General features: G+C 41.9%; 1 protein-coding gene across 1 annotated transcript in view; it reads left to right on the forward strand.

The window, feature by feature from the left end:
* LOC308290373 (alpha-2-macroglobulin-like) overlaps nucleotides 1-20269 on the forward strand; it is a 33208-nt gene that overhangs the window by 11936 nt on the left and 1003 nt on the right. The window contains exons 9-34 of the mRNA XM_080732173.1: nucleotides 2177-2294; nucleotides 2379-2488; nucleotides 2591-2758; nucleotides 2901-3128; nucleotides 3643-3706; nucleotides 4013-4158; nucleotides 4361-4510; nucleotides 4862-5008; nucleotides 5167-5254; nucleotides 5354-5537; nucleotides 10008-10233; nucleotides 10494-10620; nucleotides 11548-11669; nucleotides 11769-11820; nucleotides 12741-12824; nucleotides 13175-13351; nucleotides 13573-13648; nucleotides 13791-13947; nucleotides 14086-14160; nucleotides 15313-15478; nucleotides 15644-15834; nucleotides 16117-16329; nucleotides 17284-17408; nucleotides 17755-17845; nucleotides 17973-18041; nucleotides 19263-19368. Of these exons, the coding sequence (XP_080588299.1) occupies nucleotides 2177-2294; nucleotides 2379-2488; nucleotides 2591-2758; nucleotides 2901-3128; nucleotides 3643-3706; nucleotides 4013-4158; nucleotides 4361-4510; nucleotides 4862-5008; nucleotides 5167-5254; nucleotides 5354-5537; nucleotides 10008-10233; nucleotides 10494-10620; nucleotides 11548-11669; nucleotides 11769-11820; nucleotides 12741-12824; nucleotides 13175-13351; nucleotides 13573-13648; nucleotides 13791-13947; nucleotides 14086-14160; nucleotides 15313-15478; nucleotides 15644-15834; nucleotides 16117-16329; nucleotides 17284-17408; nucleotides 17755-17845; nucleotides 17973-18041; nucleotides 19263-19368 (3460 nt within the window). The remainder of the gene's footprint in view (nucleotides 1-2176; nucleotides 2295-2378; nucleotides 2489-2590; nucleotides 2759-2900; nucleotides 3129-3642; nucleotides 3707-4012; nucleotides 4159-4360; nucleotides 4511-4861; nucleotides 5009-5166; nucleotides 5255-5353; nucleotides 5538-10007; nucleotides 10234-10493; nucleotides 10621-11547; nucleotides 11670-11768; nucleotides 11821-12740; nucleotides 12825-13174; nucleotides 13352-13572; nucleotides 13649-13790; nucleotides 13948-14085; nucleotides 14161-15312; nucleotides 15479-15643; nucleotides 15835-16116; nucleotides 16330-17283; nucleotides 17409-17754; nucleotides 17846-17972; nucleotides 18042-19262; nucleotides 19369-20269) is intronic.

Raw genomic sequence — 20269 nt, forward strand, 5'->3', positions numbered from 1 at the left:
ATTTACTTCTTTCTATTGTTTTAGGGATTCTTATTTCAGTGTTTGGGGGCATGCGTACATGTGGCTAAATATGTCATTTTACACAGAATAAGCCCATCCCAAGATACCATGCAACCTTTCATGGTTGGATGTGACTAATGGGGGCTAGAAGTGTTACTGTAAATAGCAATAAAGAAACTGCTGGCTTATTGTGTCTAAAAAGACATATTTAGCCACTTGTACACATGCCCCCATGCGTACGCATGCCCCACATTTTAGCACGGTAAACGCGATAAAACAATAGAACGAAGCAAATGAAAACATTTTAACACTCACTTTTTCTTTTCTCTAATTACAATCTAAAATATGAACCCTTGTTGTAAAAAAACAAAGTTGTCCTTTAAGATTTTGATTGATTATTTTAGAAATATACTAGTACTGAGAATTGATTGATTGATTGGATGGATGCTGCACATTATTTTCAGAAAGCGGCCTCAATAGCATTCTAAATTCATACACATAATGAATAATATACTGTATTAACAGTAATTGAACATTCAGTCATGTTGAAGCTGGGTGGAGCTTCAACATGACTGAATTTTTTTTTATCACAAAAACCCTTGACCAATTAGAATGACTATAAGGTAATTGCCTGCATGTCCATTGACTTGCATCAACACTAAAAGAAGTGAGGGGAAGCTGTCAATTAAACCTTATTCGTGGACACACATACAGCCATGGGAAGAGTAGAAGGCTGCAGACACACTGCATGCTCTTCAGCCAAAGCAAAATAAATGGGAAAATGCTGAATGAGGTCAATGCACAGTACTTCTTTCCTAATGGTTGCCGTCTGGTCAAGGTTCACCAATGTTGGACCCATGCTTCATACTTGTCAGACTGCACACACATTGCAATTGTGGTTGCCTCATGTACACAGGCCACTTACTTAGCATAGCCATATACAGTACAGAGACAGTGTTGCATTCTCAACAAGGCTATACAGAACTAGCCTGACTGCAAGCGTCAGACTTTTCACACACTACGTTTCACTTTGTTCTGGGAAAGAGTCTGATCCTTCGGACGGAGATTCTACTTCAGCGGGGGCGGGCTAAAGCCTATTGACGTCACACACACACACACACACACACACACACACACACACACACACACACACACACACACACACACACACACACACACACACACGCGCGCGCTTAGAGCTCCCGACGGCGACGTGGCGTGACATGAAAATGCGTTATTTATTTCTCATAACATATTATATGATTGCATGTTTACGTTACGCAAAATGGTATTAAAGCGTAATGAAACAGCACTATTGTATAGTTTATTAAAATAATTCGAGTCGAGTCTGACTCCGCCATGACAGTTTTCACGGACCAATCAGAGTCCACTAGCGACTCACGTGGGCAGAAGAGCACCAATCAGAGTCCACTAGGGACTCTCACGTGGGCAGAACAGCTCCAAAGGGGGGGGGGGGGGGGCTGGGACCGGACGGCGGACCAGCCTACCACGTGCCTCAAGTCTACAGCCCTGATTGGCCCATTCAATTCGCCCGCTCTTCAGGCGAGACGAAATAAAATAAAATATCTCCGGGGTCAGTCCACACTACACACCACCCACCAACAGGGGGTGGTAATGTGCGGACTGATTTATCAGGCTAATACAGAACATAGCGATGGGTCCTGTAATTACAATTTGTAATAAGTCGCAATGTTAACTTGAATGATACAAGGGGTACAACTTAAAGGAGTAGTTCACCCCCAAAATTACTTTTTTTCTATTGATTACTCATGCCATGGAGACTTGAGTTCAATTATATTTTGGGTTTTTTGTCGCATTCCTAAGACAATAATTTGATTATTATAAATTTACCCCGGAATTCGGAATCAATGGGGGTAAATTTACTATTATCATTTTTTTGTCTTACAAAAGACAAATACAAAAGAATATTATTGAACTCAAGTCTCCATGGCATGAGTAATCAATAGAAAAAAAGTTATTTTGTGGGTGAACAACTCCTTTAAACAATGTGGATGAACAGGCAAATCTCTAATCAGTATAATGAATTATGCATATGAGTATTCTTTTTCAATAATCACATGGCTGATCATTAATCTCTCTCTCTCTCTCTCTCTCTCTCTCTCTCTCTCTCTCTCTCTCTCTCTCTCTCTCTCAGACGGACAAGAGAGGCTGTGCCACCTTTACTTTCAAAATGTCAACTTTCACCACACTTGCCCAAAAGGTTCTTACTGATAAACTGCATCTTAATGCCAAAGTAGAGGAAGATGGAACAGGCAAGTCTTAACATTCAGTAGCTCGTCATTCGGTGTAATGAAATGTTTCTAACACTGAAATGACATGGAGGGTTTTCTCTGCAGGTATTACAATGCCACAAGGGAAAGTGATATCTCTCTCTTATGTTATTGGAAAACTTTCCTTTATTGAAACACCCAAGGTGTATGAGGCCAAATCAGTGATTCAAGGAAAAGTAAGTCCATCAATACATGGTTTACAACTGCTTCAGTACAGCACTACACATCTGACACTGGACGTGTGCATTCTGTATAATGTTATTTTGTATTTCCAACAGGTCAAAGCCCTTAACTTCAATAACACACCCATTCCTGACATGTTGGTGTATCTGTTCGAGGGTAAAAGTCGAAGGTCAGCGAGTAACATCATGAACCTCACAACTGACAGTGATGGTGTGGCCAATTTCTCATTCAACAAGTCATCCGGAGGGGACATCTTTTTCACAGTAAGTCTGAATAAAAGGGAGACAGGCAGACTGACAGATACAGAGATCTACCTATACACAACGGGTACTCTGACAATGTGTACAATGCATTCCCAATTTGTGTCGTCCCCGACTTGAATCTTTCTTTTTTGCTGTGATCAAGGCTAGCGCAAAACCAGTGTTAGAATACCGTGGCTACAGAACACCATACTATGTGGAAGGGGAACATACACTGTCCCTGGTCCAGGAAGCCACAGTTGACACCAAGACAGTGAGCTCACTGGAGGTGAAGAAGACAGAGAAGTCACTGCTTTGCAATGGAGAAAACCACATCACCATCCACTACACTGTAGTTGGAGAGACTGCAGGCCCTGTGGATCTGATGTACCTGGTGAGACACACACACACACACACACACACACACACACACACACACACACACACACACACACACACACACACAGTCACACACACACACACACACACACACACACACACACACACACACAGACACGCACTCACGAACGCACGCATGCACAGTCGCACGCACAGTCGCACGCACAGTCGCACACAGTGTCACCTCACCTACCTATTGAGATCAGATCTGGTAACAGGGAACTCCACTACATATACTCTGTTAACATTGCTGGTTTCACTTCACGTAATTAATTAACATGCCATAGTCGACATACTTCTGTAGCCATGTGTATTTGTGATTTATAATTTATATTTGCACTGTGCTGATGTCATTAACACTTTGATTCCAATTTCTAATCTCCTATTTTTGTTGCATATACAATACATGGCATGAACATATCTGTCAAAAGGATAAAACAAAACAAGATCAAGAGTTTATTTATACTTTCTCTTCTCCTCATCATTCTGTCCATTATGTGTCTCAATAGATTTTATCCAAAGCAGCTATTATCAAGGATGGACTTGTAAGTGTTCAACTGCTGGATTCTTCAGGTAAATAAACAACAGCAACAAATACAACAGCACTGGTTATCTACTGCATGTCCAGTGTTTACACAATTCAATAAAAGGAAAACAAATCAAATACTCTACTGATGTAGCTTATACATGTATAACATGGACAAACAGTACAGTAAGTAAGAACTTACCAATGACACAAATTATTTATTTTATTGATCATTTTGGTCATTTAGCTTCATAAAAGTTTGTTTCTATAAGCATTATCTGCAGTCATTTACATTTGTAATCTGTCAAGATGCTATTATCTTCTCTTCTCTTCAAACTGCTGTGTGTTTCCAGTCACTGAGGGTGAGATCTCCTTCAAGTTGGACGTCACCCCAGAAATGGCTCCATTGCTCCAGGTGCTGGTGTACACCGTCCTCCCCAGTGAGACGGTCATTGCTCACAGTGCAGACTTCACCACAGAGAAATGCTTCCGTAATAAGGTCAGTTCAAGTCTTATCTCTTTTGTGCCAATATTCACGTGATCTCACGGGATCTGAGTAACATTGTCTGGTCACTGTGGTGACATTGTCTGGTTACTGTGGAAGATGAGGAGTCAGAAGAAGGGTTGAGTGGGGCTAACAGTCATTACAGGTGTGAAGATCACAAGTCCGTAACCATAGTGATGTTTTGTTCACATGTCAGGTATCTCTGGAGTTCTCTCCATCCACGGCGATCCCCGGAGAGAAGAATACACTGCAGGTGTCGGCCATGCCAGGCTCGCTGTGTGGTGTCAGTGCCATCGACCAGAGTGTTCGCATCAAGGAGCCAGGAAAGCAGCTCGATGCAGACAAGGTAAGACCTTCCACTTAGTTAAAAAGGTTGTTCTGCACACCTACTTCAAGGACAGGTGCATACTAGGAGCAGGCAGACAATGCTTGAAAAAAGGGGATCCCGCACTGACCTTCATCAGGTACCTGACTTTCAAGACCTTCCATTTACCTACCATCATAATCACTAGCTGTAATTTGCTCATTTTTGATACTGTCCCTCCTTTTTGTGCTCAGTCTACCATGAAAATGTCCCCTTGAGGTTTACTTTATTTTTATCTGATCATAATATAATGTATCTTGTGTTATCTTATCTTCATCACTACAATCACCATCTATACCATTATGATTTTGGCTGTAACAATTTTTTTAACAGATCTTTGACCTGTTGCCAGTCAAGAAAGCACACCGTATTCCACATCAACTTGAAGATGATCAAGGATGTTTTCCTGTGAGATCAAAAAGATATGTTAAGCCCCACCCTGGACGTGATGGTGACAAGGACGCTTACACAGTGTTTAAGGTATCTCTATGCCTCAATTTTAATTGTCAAGGATACATCTCTGCTTTTCATTTCATTATCGTTATTATTATAAATGTAGTTGAATTGCCGCTGTGGAATACATACTACTTTCTACTTTACCAGATGTATTTATGAATTTTTTATGTTGATTTATCTAGAATCTGGGACTGAAGATGGCAACAAATTTGCTTACAAAAATACCTGACTGCATAATGTTCAAAGGAATGCAGTACTTCAATCATAGACGTAAGACCCATATTATGTAGTAGTATGCAACAAACATAAATTCAGGTGATTTTAGTGCATTTGATATCATTGTCTGAACACTGGGTGAATGCTTTGTAGGGTATCCTGAGACCAGATACGATGTACGACGTACCAGTATGCGCATGCTGGGAAGTCCAAGACCTGTAGGAGCTGCACCTGTAGAACGAAGTGGTGCAGACCGTGGTCCTTCAGTTCCTCCACCCATACAGACCATCCGCTCCTTCTTCCCAGAGACATGGATATGGGACCTGGTGGAGGTGGGGTGAGTGCACAGAGCTACAACATATCGTCGCTGTCGGGTGAAAACCTTGTATGTCCAAAACCGTTCGTTTTGTATTTATCATTTTTATCTACAAGCACACAACGCCTCGCACCGCGAGGCGTTGTGTGCTTGTAGATCTGCTGTTTTCACTACTTTTGTGTGACGGCCTTGTATGATGAAGCAGGGCTTTGCTTTGCGAAAAATGTACACATTTGAAACTTGGAGATACGAGGTTTCTGCCCGACAGTGACGATATTCTTGTTTAAAGTTAAAGGTGTTTAGGTACAGCAATAAAAACTACAACAATACAACATAAAAGCTTTAGAGTATGGAGACCACCCCCAACCACTGCAGATGTGCTATTTATATTGTTTTTACATACAACACACATTAGTTGAAATAAGATGAAGGTTAAAACCAGGCTTTTACATCTCTCCCCACTATGGTAGGGTGACAGCACTTGATGTGGGACAAAAAAGAGGGACAGCTATACGTTATAATAATCAATTCATGTCTACAACATTAATAAATATTCTAAAGGGACCTTGAATTATCTCTACAACTATCACTTGTCACTAAACGATGGTTTGGATTCAGATCAGCTGCATAATTATAACATTTCTCAGTGATAAATCTGGAATTTAAAAGCAACTTGTGCGAATGGATCATAATAAAAGTTGAACTAATGGTTGAGTTTGCTTAAAATAAGGCCTACAAGCATTTTCAATTTGGCTGAATTATTTACTCCTGTCTAATTAGTGACTAGACTTCTGAACTGAAGATTTTGTGTACACAGTACACAGTAGGCGTCATGTGTAATCCTGGTCCTAGATGTCTCACTGAAGGATACACCTCCAGCATGGATTCCTCTGAGGAATATTCCATTACGCCAGCTCCGAATGGCCAGAAGACGTGATGTGTTTTTGAATTTAGTTGAATATTTCATTAGACAAAAAAGAACAGTACAAGTACAGTCAAAACAGAAAATGTAGTAAAGCAAACACAATAAAGTAACAAACACCCTGTTCCCCTGACAGATGTCAGGGGAACCAAATCCCTTTTATGCCCATATATGGAGATCCCTGTGATGCCAGGGGAACCAAATCCCTATTATGCCCATATATGGAGATCCCTGATGATGTCATCAAATCAAGCCCATATTTGTGAATATCTATGGGTATACCAGGGGTCTCCATATATGGGTAACTGGCCCGGTATACATCACTGGCCAGATGGCAAGGTCGCTTTTCGCCCTTAGGCGTCTTACTGGTCGATATTAAGTCCCTGCTGTCCAGTATGTAGTTTTGATTGATTGATTGAAGGCTTTATTAGAAGTTTGCATAGGAAAAGGTACAGTTTCATGACGGTACAGTTCACTGGTACAAGGTCTACTAAAAGGAGATCCTGAAAAGACTAAGCTTATTTCAACAGGAAACCATTAAAGTATCTCATATAACATTGAATGACAGACGAATAGAACACAGTACTATGCAGTAGATATGTAAAGAAAAGAAAATGAGAGAGAAAAAAAAAGAGAAAACAGTAAGTCTAAACAAACAGTAAGTATATACAAAGAAGGGGCAGGGGAAATTAAGTCACCCAGAGGCGGCACAGCAGTTAAGGTTACAGGACAGTAAGAAAAAGAAAAAGGACTGTTGTGTACAGCCGAGCGACAAAAACAAACAAGAAAGAAGAAACAACAATACAGGAGAATCAACCATACAGAGCAATTAGTTAAGTTAATATATATATATATATATATATACATATATATATATATATATATATATATATATATATATATATATATATATATATAGTGTCGAGAACAGTTTGAAAAAGAAAAAAACACAACACTTTAATTTAATATTTGCCTGTCTGTCCATCAAAACAAACAAGAAAGAAGAAACAACAATACAGGAGAATCAACCATACAGAGCAATTAGTTAAGTTAATATATATATATATATATATATATATATATATACACATATATATATATATATATATATATATATATATATATGAAGAGTTCATTTGCAAAAACAGATAACTCCGTTTTTATAAATGTTCACAAATCCAGTTTTTTTATTGTGCACTCAAAGTAATATCAATCAAACTGAAGTTGGGTGGATTTGACTAAGTAAAAATGACTTAACAAAATAGATGTATCATAAAAAATGTAACTTTATTAGAAAATAGTTTTTCTTTTAATTTAAACTTATTTTTTTGGCAAAAACAGATAACTCCAACAGTCGTTTTTTATCAAAAACAGATAACTCCACAATTGATGTTTCACCATTGAATGTGGCCATATCGAGGACGCAAAAAGGATTTCCAGAATTTTACAGAAGAGCAAAAACAAAGTTTTGACAACATACTTAAGTAGTCTGTACTTTTATAGGGGCCACATGTAGCCACCAGGGGGCACAATAGGGGACAACTCAGGGGCCCCTGGGGTGCTAAAGGTGCACCGTTGCTCCAATCTGCACCAAACTTGGCACAACCACTGTTCAGGGGTCTACCATGACAATAGTCACACCAGGGGCCACCTCACAGGCCACACCAGGGGCCCCAGTGTACCATATCAAGGGCCCCCGGGGGCCCCGGGGTGCCAAAGGCACACCATTGCTCCAATCTGCATCAAACTTAGCATGAACACTGTTTAAGGGTCTGCCATGACAATAGTCACACAAAGGGCTAAACCAGGGGCCCCAGTGTACCATATCAGGGGGCCCCGGGGGCCCCGGGGTGCCAAAGGCACACCATTGCTCCAGTCTGCATCAAACTTAGCATGAACACTGTTTAAGGGTCTGCCATGACAATAGTCACACAAAGGGCTAAACCAGGGGCCCCAGTGTGCCATATCAGTGGCCCCTGGGGTCCCCAGGTGCCAAAGGCGCACTGCTGCTCTGATCTGCACCAAATATGGCACAAACACTGTCCATGGGTCTACCATGACAATAGTCACACCAGGGGCCACCTCACAGGCCTCATCAGGGGCCCCTGTATATCAGGGGCCACTGGGAGCCACACGCCACATGGGGCCACATGGTAGACCCCTGAACATTGTTTGAGAACATTTTGGTGCATAATGGGGCAACAGTGCGTCTATGGCACCCAGAGGCCCCTGGGGGCCACACATGGCCCCTGGGAGCCACACATGGCCCCTGGCAAGACTATCTTCATGGCAGACCCCTGGAACAGTGTTTGAGACAAGTTTGGTGCATAATGGGGCAACAGTGTGCCTATGGCACCCAGAGGCCCCTGGGGGCCACACATGGCCCCTGGGAGCCACACATGGCCCCTGGTGTGACTTTCCTCATGGCAGACCCCTGAACAGTGTTTGAGACACTTTTGGTGCATAATGGGGCAACAGTGTGCATGATGGGGCAACAGTGCGCCTATGGCACCCAGAGGCCCCTGGGGGCCACACATGGCCCCTGGGAGCCACACATGGCCCCTGGTGTGACTTTCCTCATGGCAGACCCCTGAACAGTGTTTGAGACACATTTGGTGCATAATGGGGCAACAGTGCACATAATGGGGCAACAGTGCGCCTATGGCACCCAGAGGCCCTTGGGGGCCACACATGGCCCCTGGGAGCCACACATGGCCCCTGGTGTGACTATCTTCATGGCAGACCCCTGGAACAGTGTTTGAGACAAGTTTGGTGCATAATGGGGCAACAGTGTGCCTATGGCACCCAGAGGCCCCTGGGGGCCACACATGGCCCCTGGGAGCCACACATGGCCCCTGGTGTGACTTTCCTCATGGTAGACCCCTGAACAGTGTTTGAGACACTTTTGGTGCATAATGGTGGCAACAGTGTGCATAATGGGGCAACAGTGCGCCTATGGCACCCAGAGGCCCCTGGGGGCCACACATGGCCCCTGGGAGCCACACATGGCCCCTGGTGTGACTATCTTCATGACAGACCCCTGGAACAGTGTTTGAGAGAAGTTTGGTGCATAATGGGGCAACAGTGTGCCTATGGCACCCAGAGGCACCTGGGGGCCACACATGGCCCCTGGGGGCCACACATGGCACCTGGTTTGACTATCCTTATGGCAGACCCCTGAACAATGTTTGAGACAAGTTTGGTGCATAATGGGGCACCATCTTGGATCACATGGTCTAAACACGCTGCCCAATGGATTTATCTGTTTCTGCAAACAAAGAGCTATGTCACTTGTCTGTTTTTGCTACAAAACCTGATCTTTGAGGGCGTTTAGAATGGGATATATATGCCTTAACAACAAAATTGATTTTATATTCTAATAAAACTCTAACTTAACTGTTATTTACAATAGTCATCTCATTTTTTTCCAAAATGGCTTTTATCTGTTTTTGCAAATGAACTCTTCATATATATATATATATATATAGTGCCGAGAACAGTTTGAAAAAGAAAAAAACACAACACTTTAATTTAATATTTGCCTGTCTGTCCATCATCCTTCCTTCCAGGGATTCAGGAAGAGAGGACGTGTCCCTCACTGTCCCGGACACCATCACCACATGGGAGACGGAGGCTTTCTGCTTGTCCTCAAGTGGCTTCGGTCTTGCTCCTCCCAAGGAGCTCAAAGTCTTCCAGCCCTTCTTCCTGGAACTCAGCCTGCCTTACTCCATCGTCAGGGGAGAGACATTTGTTCTGAAGGCTACTGTCTTCAACTACCAGTCCAGCTGCATCATGGTACTCTGTCTGTCTGTCTGTCTGTCTGTCTGTCTGTCTGTCTGTCTGTCTGCCTGTCTGTCTGTCTGTCTGTCTGTCTGTCTGTCTGTCTGTCTGTCTGTCTGTCTGTCTGTCTGTCTGTCTGCCCTACTTGTGCTACTTGCTATCTTCATGGTTGTTTTTCATCTTGGTTTTGTAAAGCACTTGTAATTCTGTTTTGAAAAGTGCTTTATAAATTTAAAATATATATTATCCATCCATTCCATCCAACTATTGCTCAGGTGAGTGTGACTCCCAGCCCCTCATCAGATTACACTCTCACAGCCATCCCCGATGAAGAGTACTCCTCATGTGTCTGTGCCAACGGACGCAAGACCTTCCACTGGACCATGGAGGCCTCTGTCCTTGGTGAGAGCTATGAATGGCAAATAATCAAATCCCACATGAGACAAAGATAGCATCTTCCAGTTAGGGTTGTTCGATGTGGCCTAAAAATAAAATCTCGATTTATTTCTCAGAAAAGTCGATTTTCGATTCCGATTTCGATTTTTTGGTAAAAGAATAATACATTGTTTCAACTATGTTGTTTTCATTTAAAAAATGCAAGGACATGACTCTTTTTTAAATTATTGTTTTATTTTTAAAACATTTTATATAGCCAAATAGCAAAATCTAATGTGGTGAGCCCTGCCCAGTCTGACGTGCGCTGCACGTGCATCAAAGAAATTACACATCAGAGATAAAGTAGTATTAATTTGGTGTCGGACCTTGTCGTCCTGCTTTAGGAGGACCGGGCTGTGCACTTTTTGCCCCGTGCAAGGCCCCAATGAGTAAGAATTACCCTAATTAAAGTGAAAATCGATTTTACGATTTCTTATTTTTTAAATCGTCCAAAGGAAAAAATCCCGATTTCGATTAAAAATCGATTAATCGGAAAACCCTACTTCCAGTACAAGTTATTACCAGTTAGATTCCCTAATCGGGAGATAAGCGACCGTCAGGTCGCATACACAAACCTTAGAAGGCAATGGTAGCCAATCAGGAGGGAATATGGGAAATGGGACAGATCCATGTTGATGACATGACTTTAGAGATACTGTGTACCAGATTTTAGGGCAAAATCTGAAGGAGCAGTGTCCAAAAATGTGTTTTGCAAGAATCGGCCTCATGGTGGCGCTAGAAGAGGGCCATGTGAGAAATGACTGACTGACAGACAGCCGGTGGAGGTTTTCATTGTAACTGCGACCTGACGGTTGCAATAATACTTTTTGGTCTGCATATTATCAGAAATGGTTGACAAGGCATTACTTGACTGTTGTTTGTGGATGTTTCCAGAGGTTGTCAATGTGACTGTGAGTGCTGAGGCAGTGGCGTCACACGCATCATGTGACAACGAGATAGTCAACGTGCCAGAGAGAGGTCGCATCGATGTTGTCACACGCTCTCTGATAATCAAGGTACGCCCGCGTTGTGATACTGCTGAGATTTTAATTTTATATTGATTTATTTTGCTAATGAATGAACTGAAATCATGTTCTGCCTTTCTCTCCCTTCAGGCAGAGGGAACAGAAGTGACTAAGGCCTACAACTGGTTGCTGTGTCCAAAAGGTGAGTGTGGAGTCGACGCGTGCTCAATTCTTTTCAACATGAACAGCAACGATTACATGGATGGCTCCCTAGCAGCTGCTGATCTTTATAGCCAACTGGAAATTCACTGAATCGTGACGCTAGAGGAAAAGTCATGGAGTCACCGAAATCAATAGGGTTAATCCTGGAATCTGCCTGTTACATTATGAGATATCTTATGTGAAAGATTTGTGATTTTTGGTGGATCCCACTTGTGACAGCAAAAACAAATTTGTTGGTTTGTTGTTTATTATTATTATTACCCTTATTATTATTACCCATTATTATTATTTATAACCATGTTGTAAATTCTAACGTTTATGTGACTAACGTGATTATTTAAAGCTATACTGTGTAAGTTCAACTAGTGGTCAGTAGCGGTATTGCTTTTTTCGGCCGTTTTTCGGCCGGAGTCGTCGCGGACCACCGCCGCGGACCACCGGAGCGGCGCCGCAAAACCACCGCGACCGATAGTAATCCGTGGAGGGGTAGAACGCATGGTAGAACGTAATTTTCTGGCCAGGATTTGTGGATTAAGAGGTTAAAATCCTTCACCATGGTAAACACTGTAGCCAAGCGGAGGCGCTTCCTGGAGACCAGAGCAGATAAGCTGTGATTGGCCGGTAGTGTACCATGTGTGCATGATCGGCGATGTGATTGGGCAACGTATACACAACATATACAGATGATGCAGATTACGTCATTTTGGCGCGAAATTCTCCCCCCCTCACGGCTCATAGAAAACATATAAAGAGAAGGCTTCAGAAGCTGAAAATAACGGAGTGGGTGTTCTAAAACTTTAGCGATTTAACAGTTAGGACAATTTTAAGATTTGTTTTATAAAAAAAGTTACATGGTACAACTTTAATGTCTCTGTTATGTTCATGTTTTTCTCTGTCTAGGAGAGACATTGACAGAGGACATCCAGCTACAACTCCCAGACAATGTGATTTTGGGATCTGCCCGTTCTTCTGTATCCGTCCTGGGTAAATACAGTATACTTGTATTTACTGTTCTTTTGTATTTAGTGCAATTCTTCTTAATCAAAAACTAGAGTGGGGAAAAACAGGTTAGAAATTTAGTTTAAAAGCTAGATTCAAACCTCATGTCACTGCAATTAGGTCTCAGCTACTGTCTGCCACTCCTACAGTTTCTCCGACATCGGTGCCACTGTATATCTTTCTTCTTCACTGTCTCCCTCTCATCTTTCCTACTATCTGTGTCTCCTATCCCTCTTTCCAGTGCTGTCTGTCTCTCCTACACTGTCTCCTTCATAGTTTCATTCAGTCTAACAGCCTCTATCTCTCTCTCTCTCTCTCTCTCTCTCTGACGACAGGAGACATCCTGGGCCGTGCCATGAAGAACCTGGATGGACTGCTGAGGATGCCGTATGGATGTGGGGAACAGAATATGGCTCTCTTAGCTCCCAACATCTACATCCTGGAATACCTGAAGAACACAAACCAGCTGACACCAGCCATCAAGGAGAAGGCCATTCCTTTCCTGGTCAGCGGTGAGACAAACTCTGCTTTATCTGGACTGTTTTCAATTGTTTATGGAAAAATATGTGTGTGATGTCAGCAATCTACAAAATGATGGAGATTACTGTATTATGTATCATTTATTAACACCCTTCAACACACCTGTAGCTTTCCCACAATGTTGTGTGTTTTCCTATGTATTTAACGTGACTTTGATCAAAACCCACAATCTTATATTAACAACAAAATGCAGGCTGCCAGAGGCAACTAAACTACAAGGACAATGGTGGTGCCTACAGCACGTTTGGAACTGGACAAGGGAACACTTGGTGAGATCCTCAAAAGCTCAAAAGCACATCATCGATCATTTATATGGATATCAACATGCACTGATGTCAGACACAACAACCATATGCACATGCAACTTGATCATTACATAGTGTAGTAAGACCGCGTTTTGTCCATCATCAGGTTGACTGCATTTGTCCTGAGATCTTTTGTCCAAGCAAAGTCTTTCGTCTTCATCGACCAGTCGAACATTGAACAACCAAAGTCCTGGCTGGAGAGTAAACAGAAGAGCAATGGCTGTTTTGAACAATCTGGAAAACTCTTCAACAACAGAATGAAGGTACAGTATGAGTGAGGAGAGATTTATGTCTATGGTGAACACAGCGTAAAGACGTGTATCACCTTAATAATATCATACGTTTCTCAAATATAAGAGAAGAGGTATTGTGGAGTATATGTAACTGTGTTTTTAATGCAGGGTGGAGTGTCAGATGAAGTGACTCTCAGCGCTTACATCACTGCTTCGTTCCTGGAGATGAATTCATCACTTTCAGTAAGTCATCTCTTCCAGTTTCCAGGAAGTGACATGCCAGGCACATACTGTATGTATGCTAATCTCGATTCATCTCTAATCTAATCTTAGTCTAATCTAATCTCGATTTGAACCCTTGATGTCCCCCTTTCTCATCTGTGCTTCACATTCACAACTTCATGTTTTTTCTATACATGTATGTCCCATTTTATACTTCAATATATGACAGTGTTGTACAAGCACAAGGAGTGAAAGGTCTACAAGCTCACCAGGTGGTGTAGGTTGTTACTGTGGGATTCATACATTTCTAACAGTCGATCCATTTAATCAGTCAGGAGGGGTTTATTTGTCACTCACTCATATGGCGTAATATTGTTGACTTGACACATGTTCCGCAGTGCTACAACTATGTGCAGAAGGCATACTGTAGGCCTATAATATCGTCACTGTCGGGCAGAAACCTTGTATCTCCAAGTTTCAAATTTGTACTTTTTTCAACAAGCAAAGCCCTGCTTCATCATACAAGGCTGTTGCACAAATGTAGTGAAAACAGCCGATCTACAAGCACACGGTGCGAGGCGTTGTGTGCTTGTAGATCTGCTATTTTCACTAGTTTATTTTTTATAGTTCATTTTTAAAATGATAAATACAAAAGGAACGGTCTTGGACATACAAGGTTTCCACCCGACAACGACGATATACATCGCTCTACCTCCTGAGCCACTTCCTGACATGTTCTCCAGTCCAGGTTTCAGACATCAGAGATCCCTCTAGACTTCACACATATGCCCACACACACTTGTTTCATCATCTGTTCATCCATCTACCAATACATCATCAAATGCCTCAGTAAATTGTGCCTGTCTAACACCAAGTTATGTTACTGTGTGGTATTGCCTTCCTGTTTCTGTGTGATTTTTCTGTAGAGCTAATCATATGAAGTAAGATTTTCCCCCAACCCATTTAGACCTGGTGCTACGGTCTATACGTTGTTATAACTTTCAAGCTGGGAGCCACCTCTGTGTCTCATTAGTATTTGCTATGCATTTGTTTTTCATTTTTGGAATAAGAATTTGAAGGTTTTCAAAAACCTTAGTTTAGGCTTTAGAAGGTGTTTTTAGAATCGGCCTCAGGGCTATTCTTGATGTAAAGCCTGTTTGTGTCTCTCTTTAGGATCCTGTGGTGAAAAGCCTGTCTTGTCTGAGAGAGGCCATGCAGGAGTCCATGAAGACCAACACCTACACTACAGCTCTGCTGGCCTACGTCTTCTCTCTGGCGGGAGAGACAGAGACACGTTCACTACTCCTAGAACACCTGGACAAGATTGCAATAAAAGATGGTGAGATAGAAAAAGACATATACATTTAGATGACATAAAACGAGATAGTTAACTTTATTAGCATAAAGCATTACTGTATACTGTATATTGTTGCTGTGCATTTATAGTAAAAGTAGATTTTTATGAATGCCTGTTTTGTTTTCGTGTGTCTGGTTGCTTCCCCAGGAGGTTTCCTCCACTGGACTCAGACAGCCAACGACACTTCAGCCTCTCTGTCTGTAGAGATCAGCTCCTACGTGCTGCTGGCCAAGCTCGCCAGCCCTGAACCCAGCGCTGCAGACCTGGGTTATGCTGCTCGCATCGTGAGGTGGTTGGCCCTACAGCAGAACTCCTACGGTGGCTTCTCCTCCACACAGGTTCAGCTCAAATATCTGTCCTAGATTATCTGAAATTGTTCCTTTGGATGACATAGTGGTTCAAATGCTCACCTTCTCTTTCTCTCATTCATGTCCTCCTGTGCTTCCCTGCTACTGTTTATGTCAGAAAATATACTTTTTACTGTTATCAGCTACCTTGCAGCTGTCGTTATAGTCTGCATGCTCTACGCTACAAATCCGTCTTGATTATGTTATGCCGCATGTGAACATCATCAGAACACACCGTCAACTGATGTCAGAGGTGGTTTGTGTGCTTTGTAGGACACAGTAGTGGCTCTTCAGGCCCTGGCTCGCTACTCCACTCTGGTCTTCACCCATGAGGGCTCCAGCACTGTGACCATCAAGTCCTCCAAGGGTGATGATGTCTTCCATGTGGATCAGAGCAATAGACTGCTTTACCAGGAGAGGGCGCTGCAGGATGCGAAGGGAAAGTACAGCCTGGAGGTTAAGGGCACTGCATGTGTCTCAGCACAGGTCAGTCCTGTCTGTTCTATATCTGTGGTACATTGGTGATTCAATGTGTCGCTTATCTAGGGACATCACACGCACGTCGCTCAACACCTACTATACAGGTCTAGTGATATGCATACAGGCTTGTTTCTTTGTTAAAACACCCTGTTGTGACACTAAAGCGTTGTTGGGGGGTTTTGGGATCAATGCATACAGTTTGCGTGAGACCTGCACAGAAAAGATATGGGACGGCGGGGGGCGCACAACCCCGGAGTAATTCAACAATGTCTATACTGTAACAAGACAGCATACAGACACACTGAGACACTAGCATGATTATTATTTAATCTAAATATTTAATTATAACTATCGGAAGGCACATCCCAAGTAAAATAATGGGTTGCTCACCTATATGATATAGGAAACAGGAAAAGCCGACCTAAAACAAAGTCGACCCAAACTCGTTTCCCAACGGGTCTGTGGCCTTAAGCTATGCAGAATAGACAAAAATCTAATCTTTGCTTCTGGGGGTCCCTGGAACAAAATATTTTGCGATGGGGGTCCGTGGCCAAATAGGCCTACATATCATTATGGGGGTCCTTGACATGACAAAGATTGAGGAACAATGATAGCAACATAAGTTTTTTCAGGAAAGAAAAACGGATTTAGAAGACATTTTTAGAATGTGCCTATCAGTATAGTTAAGGACGCCCAAAATGTGTTTTTGGCCGCGGACCCCCATCTCAAAATATTTTGTTCCACGGATGGACCCCTATCGCAAAATATTTTGTTCTCATGGTGCTTATAGCCCATCTCACGTCAAATAACATCATGACTACCACTAGCCCCCGGCAGGTGCGTCCCAGACCCCAGCCCATGGTGGCTGCCATGCTCTCCACCTCTCACACAACCTTCTCCTTCCAACCCACTGTCCTTCTGCTCACAGTTGTACGAATCAAACTCTACTTGTTTCCTCAGATGTCTCTTACCTACAACATCCCAACACCAGTTGAGGAAAGCAGTTTGTCCATCAAGGTCACACCTGAGACCGACTGCAGCAGCAACTCTCTGAGACGGAAAGTAACTCTGAGACTACAAAGCCTGTAAGGATCACCTGTAGAGACACTACTACTGCCATGACAATGATGCATTACATAGAATTGACAATTTAGGCATTTAGCAGACGCTCTTAATCCAGCGCGATTTACAATAAGCAAGGACAGCACATGGTAATACATCAAATGCATAGTAAACTAGGATGATATTGTTTAGGTAAATCAGGAATGTATCATCAGTCTAAACACAAGAAAATCAATGTGCTGCAGAGAAAACAAGAAATTCACACTCACGTGTATGTTACAGATTAAACAAAGATATTGGGAAGAGTTTTCTGAATTCTTGTCGATCTTGTCAAATATATTTTCAAATCTTTTATACCGCTGTGTACAGATATACTGGAAATGAGGCAACAACAAACATGGTGTTAGTTGACGTAACAATGCTTTCTGGATTCGTCCCTGACCAAGAGTCTTTGAAAAAGGTGAGTTATCGTAGGCCTACACTTTTTTGGCCGAGTGAGAAAACCTTTTAACTGTATTTTGTATACATTAACATTTGATCACAGAGTTCACACAGATAACCAGTTCAATATCATGGTTTCTTCACAGCTTAAAGGGGCTTTGCTGGTGGATCGTGTCGAGCAAAAGCACGACCATGTCATCATGTATTTCAAAGAGGTGAGAGACCAGTTCACACTACATGTTATTGACATGTTACAAATCAGACCAGCTTTAACCCCAAGGGTAAAAATAGAACCTTACAGGTAATTTGCACTGTTGTATTAACACTGTTTACTGTTTTTAATGTTTTTTATAACAGATTTGTTTACTTTTCCTAAACCCTTAAAGGAGCTATAGTCAACTTTTTCTTGAAAAACGGATGCTAAAATAAAAATAATGTTTCGAAAATATTTTATAAAAAATATTGTCAGACCGACACTTTGTTTACATTCTAGTCTATAGACCAAGATGTAAACAAAGTGTCGGCCTTACAATGAAAAAGTTGACTATATCTCCTTTAACGCACAATTGGCACATCTACTGCAAGAGAACAAAACTATCTAATAACATAGCTGGTGGTCACCATTGTGTTAAAATACAAAGTAGACAAAGAGAAACATTTACAGAAGACATAAAAAAAAGAGAAATACAAAATCTGCACGGTCTTCTACATTTGGCCATGTGTTCTCATCCACATCACACACATCCTGTCCTCTGTGGAAACAAGGCACCTTGGGAGGAATCCTTTGGCATGCTTGTTGACTGCTTGACGGCTCATTCTCAATGGCAATACAATAAAAATCACACCCAGTGTGAATGAGCAGTGCAGGTCAACAGCACCGCTGGATGGCTGCAGCTGGTGCTCATACGGACATAGACTACATATGGACAGACAGAGGTCAAATGTTGGAGCGGCATGCACTGCTCAAAGAGTGTATATCCATAACTGTGGTTCATTCACTTCAACTTGAGCATATAAGTTGATATAAAGGAAACTCTGGTCAAATAGAAACCCATGTATATGGGTCCTATAGGGCATAGCAGTGGGCATGGTTTACATAGAATCTCAAAGGTCATGGTCATGATTCACCAGGATCCTGGATGGCACCAGTAAACCACGTCCACAGCTATATGCTCTATGAGTAACATATAGACAGCCTGCAGTCCTAGGAGTCCTGGTAGGATAAAGGATAAGGACTATAAACCAGCTATTGGGCATATAATGACTGATTAGAATATACATTAATGGTGAATAAATGAAGCATTTAGACCAGAGCGGCAACCATAACTGTCGGTGCACAGCCACACATAGGTGCCGCTTGACGCCACAGCTACACAGCAGCGCTCTGGTCTGGTCTATAGGAACATACTCTTGATAATCTACATTTTTGCCAACAGTTACCAAAAGGCATAGCCATCAACCACGTCTTAGAGCTCATACAGGAAGTCCCAGTTCAGAACCTGAAGCCAGCACTGGTCAAGATCTATGATTACTACCAGCCAAGTGAGTACATGTACAGTGTTACACAACAACCTCTGGATATCTGCATAGACTAGACTAAACAACAGTGATCCTCCTTTTTTTCATTTATTCGTCTACTCAGGCTTTTGTGAGCCCCGCAGACAGTTTTTAAGTTGCTCGATTCAGTATTTAGATATTTGATATTATTTTTTATCAGACACCCCCCCTTCCTATACAAACCCATTGTAACTTCAAACACCATTTTAACCATGTTAGATTCATCAAAGACACCTGTCCTTGGCTATAGCGCCTCAGGAGGTGACTTTTGTAAAACTTTATTTAAATTAAATAAAGAATTCAATCAGTGTCAGATTGACATTAAAGGCCTGAGGAGATATGGCACCCTTTTCACATTGTCCTATTATAGCGCCATCAGGAGGCCACAATGACTAATCAGGAATGAATATGTTTCCTGGGCATGGGCGTTCATGCTTTATTGCTTTAACACAGGGGTTCCCAAACTTGTTCACGTTGTGAGCTTGTAGATCGGCTATTTTCACTACTTCTTAATTTTATATACATATATTTTTATGACATTTCTTACATTTGTCTGTTTTTTAGTTTTAAAATGTTAATAAAAAAAAAATATATATATATATATATATATATATATATATATATATATATATATATATTTGCCTATGTGGTGAGGTGAACGGGAACTAAAGACCCAAGGGGTGGGGGGGATTGTTGACTGTTTTGTCTTAAGTGTTGGGTACTTATTGTACCCTGAGTTAAATGTTTTGTAGTGTATTGTCCGTTTTTTAGAAAAAAGAAAAAAAGAAAAAAATATATAGAGGCCTATATACACACACACACACACACACACACACACACACACACACACACACACACACACACACACACACACACACACACACAC

This window comes from Nannobrachium achirus, assembly GCF_963921795.1.
Source record: "Nannobrachium achirus genome assembly, chromosome: 8".
NCBI lineage: Eukaryota > Metazoa > Chordata > Actinopteri > Myctophiformes > Myctophidae > Nannobrachium > Nannobrachium achirus.